Here is a 6,551-nt window from a genome sequence, read left to right on the forward strand (position 1 = left end):
TCGAGATTTCTATTATTACATTGCAACAGGGACGATCGCCTACTATATTAGAAAAGTAAAAGATAATGATAATGATAAATAAATTTCTCCGTGTGAGTTGTCATTGCCCATCTCGAATTTCCTATCCCTCAATAATGTGCTGTTCCCGCGTGCAACCCTGCTGAACCGGTTAGCTATTATACTGTCAAAAAGTTTGAGCTACCGCTGCAAAAATCAAAAATCGCGTTTCGTCGCAAAAATCATTATAACGAGACGAGCCGGCAAATTTGGAAGAGTAATCGGTTTACGTGATTGATAATAGGTCAAACCTAATCCCATTCGGAAAGAAAACGTTCCGTAACTAGAAAACGAAATGGCTTCAATTGCAAAAAAAGTTAAGAAATCCGAAGACGCGCTGGAAGATGAATCGGAAGCGTTGGAGGCTATCGACAGCTGTCAGAACGAGATCGATGCGCTCAACGAAAAAGCAAGCGAGGAAATCCTCAAGGTGGAGCAGAAGTACAATACGCTGAGGAAACCGTATTTCCAAAAGCGCAATGAAATTATTAAGCGTATTCCTAGCTTCTGGGTAACGGCCATTGTTAATCATCCGCAAATTTCGGGCATCCTCGAAGAAGAAGAGGAGGAATGCCTGCAGTTTATGGAGAAACTTGAGGTGGAGGAGTTTGAGGATATAAAAAGTGGATATCGTGTTCACTTCTACTTCGACGAGAATCCATATTTTGAGAATAAAGTGCTGACAAAGGAGTTTAATCTGGGATCCAGTGGGGGTAAAGGTTTGTTGATATAAGATTGGGCAGAATGATTTCGTCATGGTTTGTTTATTCTCCACAGAAACGCCTGTTTCCACCAGTACTCCAATCAAATGGAAGCCGGATCGCGATCTGACAAAAATGTTGCCGAAGAAGGCACTAGCTAACAGGCGGAAGCGGGGACTTGAGTACCGAACTTTCTTCGATTGGTTCACGGATAACAATGATCCGATTAATGACGATATTGCGGAACTAATCAAGGACGATTTATGGCCGAACCCGCTGCAGTACTATCTTGTGCCAGATATAGAGGTTGAACCGGAAGCTGAAGAGGATGGAGGAGACGATGAGTTTGGCGACGAGGGTGAAGAGGAAGAGGATGAAATTGACGAGGAGGAAGAGGAAGCCTAAGCTCCTGCTAGCAGATTCGTCGATCAAATCCCGTGAATCGGTAATGAGCACATTTTGATGTAACATGTTCTTTTACCCTAGGCGTATGTGTGTGCATAGATTGGGAGGGTCGGTTCTGTTTCTGCTTTAAAAATATTTTTTTTAAATGGTGCGATTTAAACTTTATCACGCACCGTCTGTTAGATTAAAAAAAACTTTAAATGCCCATGCAGCACCAAACTTACAGTTTTCGTAGTTGCACTTACTACTCCTTTCTCAGTTTGGCAGCAAATTGCTCGAATAGGACGAATGTTCTATTTTACGTTTGCCATTAAAATCCTACAACACAGAAGCATAATAGGATTGTGTTAGTCTACATTCACAGAAATCTGAATCAAAACTCTTACCGATTAACATTGACTAAGAATAAAATGTCTGTTCTTATCAGAAGAAATAAATAAGATATTGAAATCAAGTATTGGCGAATTATACTACAATTGAACTATAAACTGCTAATAAAAACTACTCAATGTTGGGATGGAATAATAGTTAAAAGAAAAAAATCATCCGAAATCCGTCAGTATTATCGTGGATCTTGTGGATATTGTTAGCGATTAATGTCTGGTCGCATCACAAAAAACTAGAAACAATTGCAGATAAACCAATTTGGTATTTTCCAACTTTATTCGCTTTGAATGTTACTGCCTTTTACTACAAGGAATCCCTTGCACTTCTAACAAAATTTGCACGTAGCATCTCCTATGGAGCCTTAGATCGGAACTGTTATGATGTCAGTGTATTTCTTGATTTTACTGGCGACACTCATATCCACATATTTATCACCGATCGACACGATCATTCCTCCAATTAGAGCCGGGTCTACCTTAGCCGTGAGTTGAATAGACTGGTTTGGCTTCAAGAAGGCCTGCAAAGAACATTACGAGTTAGAAGTGTCATCCAAGACCGATATAAGTGCTTTACCTTCAAAGCACCCTCCAGCTGCTTGCGCTGCGAGTCGTCCAGAGGTTTTGCGGTTACAACTTCGCAAACCACCTCACCCCGCTCGGCGGCCATTATCAGCGAGTAGGCATTGATGATACCTTCCAACCGACTCAGACGTCCATTTTCGGCCAGCAACGAGAGCAGGTTACCGGTGGCAGCGTTGAACTTGACACGAGAAGAAACATCCTTCAGGGCCGAGGCTTTCAAACTACGCTTGATGGTCGGATTAATCAGCAGCTCGCGAACCTTTGCATCCGTCCGTATTTGCTGCTGCAAACCCTTCAGGTCCTTCTCGACGACATCTAACACTTTATTTTTCGATGCAGCAGAGTAAAGGGCGCAAGCGTAGCGACCCTCCAGACCGAAAATCTGAATCGGTGGCTTCACCAGCTGAGCGGATGCCGAGCTGGTACTCAATTGACGAGTCTGGAACGATTAGACGGAGCAAAATTACATAACCGGGTGGCATAACCTTTAACGTCGAAATGCGTTACGGATTGTACACAGCTCACTGCACACTGGCCATGGCACACAGTATAGTGCAGAGTTATTGAATATGAAACGATACACTCACCAGGATTGAAAGTTTTCCCGAAGCAGCCATTTTTTCAGTGAAATCTGGAGGATTTTTCTTCTGATTCTAATCGCTCACCTCGATTTGACAAAACCAAAATTTGCTGTCAAAACGTGTTGTGTTACTATTTGCACACTAAGTTGGAAATGTGTACTTTTTGGGTTAATGACTTATCCCCTTTAAAAAGAATGAAGCAAACACGCAGTGTTACAAAACGTTACTTTCCGAGTCACAGTTTGACTATAGCTACCCGAATAGAAATGCACGAAAGTATTACGAGTATTGTTTATTGTTACATTACAACGAAAAACAATGTTATTCAGGAAAATTTACAATGGAATTATAATCACATTTGTTGTTTCTACATCCAATTTCATTTCAAACCAGATTTTTACATGGAAAAGGGGGGTCGTTAAGGGATGTAACAATGAAAAAATTGATCTTTTCCCATACATTCTGAAATCAAAAACATCAATTTACATTGTTTTTCCGTTGTAAATTTTGTAGGCACGAAGGACTGCATCATAAGTACATTGATGTTACAAGACAAGTTGTTGTTAACAAATAAAACGGTTGTAAATTCAACGTTTCTTCGATTAATTTCGATATTGCTTTCTGTTCGGGTAGCCAGTCACCAAATTTTCTGGCAGAGACCGTTCTGCTAAATTTCTGTCAGTCTTGGTTTGGCAGCCCTGTCAGATTTCTGCGCGCATCCTGTTGGGTTAGTTCAATTTGGGCGAACTCGGTTTCGCTCGCTTTTTCTGGCAAATTTTGTCAGGAACTGAGCAAAACCCTGGCATAACTCGGAAATAAACCGTGCAAAGATCATGGTAATTCCTACCTGGTAGAATTTCGAATCGAATCGAGCAAAACATCCGACAAATATGTGGCAGGTAGCGTACAGAAATTCTGACCGAACACTATTGGCTGGATTCTAGCTAAAAGTGAGCAGCATCGGTTAGTTTAACCGCTTCTGTCAGAAACTGCCCAGTCACCTGTAGAGTTAGGATGGAAGAATAATAAAACAGCCAATATTGTGGTTCCCAAATATAAAATAATTCGTATTAAATTAGCAAGCTGAATCCCTTGTTGTATCGATTCGTTAGTAATAACAAAAAAGGGTGGAGTCTTCCGATACACGATCGTATCCATAAAAGCACATGTGTTTCGATTGGAAACGCATTCTAAACTCTGACGTCGAGACGAGCAGTCTACCAGCAGAACAGAAGTCCACCCGCAGAGCAGAGTTCTACCAGCAGGCAGTAATAATTCGTTGCCTAGCAGCAACAACGGCTGGTTCGAACGTGCTTTTGATTTGGACTCATTCGAAATTCGGACGTCTGGGAAAGAAGTCAGCCAGCAGAGCAGCAGTCCACTAGCAGAGTAGTACCCTACCAGCAGAATAGCGGTCTATCAGCAAAGCAGTAATAACAACCGTCGCCCAGCAGCAGCAGCAACGGGTGGTTCGAACGCGCTTATAAAACCAAGGGTCCTTTTGGTTTGGGACTCATTTGATACTCCAGCAGAGCAGCAGTCCACCAGTAGAGCAGCAGTCCACCAACAGAGCAGCAGTCTACCAGCAGATCACCAGCAGAGCATGAGCTTACCAGCGGAGCAACGGTGCAGCGGTCTACCAGCAGAGCAGCAATAACAGGATGCGCGCAGAAATCTAACACGGCTGCTAAACCAAAACTGACAGAAATCTAGCAGAAAATTTGGTGACGAGCAGAAATGTATAACACTCGACAAAAATATGATTACGGCGTAAAAAGCCAACTGTTACAATTCTCTTCGAAAGGAAATTCCGGACAAACCGTTACTGGCCGAGTACACTCGATCTAGAAGGAGATTTCCTTTAGATCAATTGCAAACAGAAGCCGCTGTGTATATGACTACAAGTATTTAGGCAGGAGCCTTTCTTCTAAATACTTGTATGTTATTCCACTGGTTATAGTCCACTTTGTTCAACAGGTTATGGGCTTAGGGAATATTTTGTTAGAGCTATCCAGTAATAAGGGTTGTCAATACGGACAGAGATTTATGTGCGTGAAAGATTTCGATTAAATTGTTCAGACGGATATTTCTGTTGAACATTGGAAGGGTTTCCATTCGCGTGAAACAATAGGTTGAACGAAAGACAAAGTTAGACAATCGACCAAAAGAAGAAGAGGCATGCGGTAAATGATTTGTTTATGGCTTTAGATGACGATGCCATGGGGCATGTTGTTAGCGACAGCAACAGGGACTATGTTCGGCTTGTACGGCTCACCTGGAGGGTTTTGGTCGAGGGTTTGAAGATGGCTTTTTTGTCATGAAAATTGGATTCATACTCGCCACTTGGTTGTCCATCTCATCCTCCAACCACCGAGAGAATGTGTCGAAATCAATTACTCTGTCTTCTTTCATCAGAGATGCTTTGTGTCGAATCCACATCTGTTTGCTGAACGCCGGTAGCTTTTCCACCAGGTGCGAAATAAGTTCGGGATTCATTAGGTAGCTTTTTGCGTTGGCGTTTTTCAATGCAACAGCGGTACCGATAACTGCGTTATAAAATGTACGAAAAGATTCAATACTTCCGTCCTTGACAAACTCAAGGTTCCGTAAAGTATACAGCCTACTTGCAACTAGCCACTCGGATCGACCAAAGTTTGATTTCAGCATTCGCATAATATGATGGACATTTTCAGGTGACGACAGTAGTGCCTCAACAGCCTTCCCTTGAAGCGCTTTGTTAAGTCTTCTCAGGTTATCACGGTCGGTTAGCTGGAACTCCGTTGTAGACGTCTTGAACTCGTTCTCAAAAATCTGTCACTCAGGGACTTCTCCAGAAAACGTAGGTGAATCTTTCATTTGACGAACTTGGAGCGTTTTGAATGCTTGCGTTACGACCTCGTTCATTCCTGGAGAGCTACCTTTAGCTTCCATCTTGGTACGTGCAGCTTCTTCGATAGACTCGTCAGGTCGTCGATCGTCGCTTTCATCTTGGATTTCGCTCACCCACTTGTGAACTCGTTGTGACGAACTGTAACTAACAGACCCAGAATCAGAGCGCAATTCATAAATTTGCAACTCTCGTTCCCGTTTTCTCTTCAAAAATTCTGCCTTTTTTTGCTGACTTTTCAGTTCTAGCTCTCTTAAAATTAAAAAAGATGGGTGGGTAATGTCAGAGACATAACCGGAGTGAAGTAGAATACACTTTAGACCGGTAAATTCAGTTCTGGAATAAGCAATTTCTATGCGATTTTGTCGACTTTAGCACATTCATAGTTTATATTATAGTATTTTTGGAATTATCAAGTTGACAATTTGCAACATTCTTTGAAAATATTGTTGAACTTTTATGAATGAAGGCACGCAAACGAGCGTTTGACCGTCGTCCTACTACCAGCATCAGAGAAGTAGCAGATCAGCATTTTTCGCTACATGGCCGTACCAAACAAACCGCTCGTAAGTCCACCGGAGGAAAGGCTCCCCGCAAGCAGTTGGCAACAGCCTCCTGGCAACCCTATACTATCATATGGAGTTTGACAGCGACCGACATATATGGGGCGTTATAGCTATAAAGCCCCAAACAAAGAATTATGTTCGGCACTATGCTCGATATTCAAGCATTCCACACGTTTTGCATCTTGTGGGATGATTTAATATCATATCATTCAGAAAATCGACATTTTGTAACTAAATACAGCTTCTAATACAGGTTCAAAATCAATGTTTTGCCTTTCATGGCAGTGATGCTGGCTGTACAGAGACGTCGTCCTTGACAGGGGGCTGGTTGGCAACGAAGGCCGTGTAAAAGTTCCCCATTCACGGTTGGCGTTAAGAAGCCTCAT

The 6,551-nt window shown here is 42.3% G+C and overlaps 2 protein-coding genes across 3 annotated transcripts; one reads left to right on the forward strand and one right to left on the reverse strand.

Moving 5' to 3' along the window:
- The first annotated feature begins 178 nt into the window (after positions 1 to 178).
- On the forward strand, positions 179 to 1,618 carry LOC131685376 (protein SET). Of its 2 annotated transcripts, none has more exons than XM_058969068.1 (2): positions 179 to 770; positions 835 to 1,618. In XM_058969068.1, the coding sequence occupies exons 1-2, from the start codon at positions 353 to 355 to the stop codon at positions 1,161 to 1,163; spliced, it is 747 nt and encodes a 248-aa protein (XP_058825051.1). In that variant the 5' UTR covers positions 179 to 352; the 3' UTR covers positions 1,164 to 1,618. The 2 variants fall into 2 exon arrangements, with proteins under 2 accessions (XP_058825051.1, XP_058825050.1); XM_058969067.1 differs by having other exon boundaries at positions 181 to 776.
- Positions 1,619 to 1,792: 174 nt separating this feature from the next.
- LOC131685377 (ATP synthase subunit O, mitochondrial) lies at positions 1,793 to 2,863 on the reverse strand. Its single transcript, XM_058969070.1, has 3 exons — positions 2,719 to 2,863; positions 2,124 to 2,570; positions 1,793 to 2,067 (listed from the first exon to the last, which is right to left on the reverse strand). The coding sequence occupies exons 1-3, from the start codon at positions 2,746 to 2,748 to the stop codon at positions 1,912 to 1,914; spliced, it is 633 nt and encodes a 210-aa protein (XP_058825053.1). The 5' UTR covers positions 2,749 to 2,863; the 3' UTR covers positions 1,793 to 1,911.
- Positions 2,864 to 6,551: the final 3,688 nt, after the last annotated feature.

Source organism: Topomyia yanbarensis, chromosome 2, assembly GCF_030247195.1.
Source record: "Topomyia yanbarensis strain Yona2022 chromosome 2, ASM3024719v1, whole genome shotgun sequence".
Classification (NCBI taxonomy): Eukaryota; Metazoa; Arthropoda; class Insecta; order Diptera; family Culicidae; genus Topomyia; species Topomyia yanbarensis.

Excerpts from the sequence above, each read along its gene's own strand:
- LOC131685377 (XM_058969070.1), bottom strand. The coding sequence starts at position 2,748 with ATGGCTGCTTCGGGAAAACTTTCAATCCTG. Across the intron at positions 2,571-2,718 it reads CGGGAAAACTTTCAATCCTG|ACTCGTCAATTGAGTACCAG; the intron begins GTGAGTGTATCG and ends TAATCGTTCCAG. Across the intron at positions 2,068-2,123 it reads AGCTGGAGGGTGCTTTGAAG|GCCTTCTTGAAGCCAAACCA; the intron begins GTAAAGCACTTA and ends TGTTCTTTGCAG.
- LOC131685376 (XM_058969067.1), top strand. The coding sequence starts at position 353 with ATGGCTTCAATTGCAAAAAAAGTTAAGAAATCCGAAGACGCGCTGGAA. Across the intron at positions 777-834 it reads GGGATCCAGTGGGGGTAAAG|AAACGCCTGTTTCCACCAGT; the intron begins GTTTGTTGATAT and ends TATTCTCCACAG.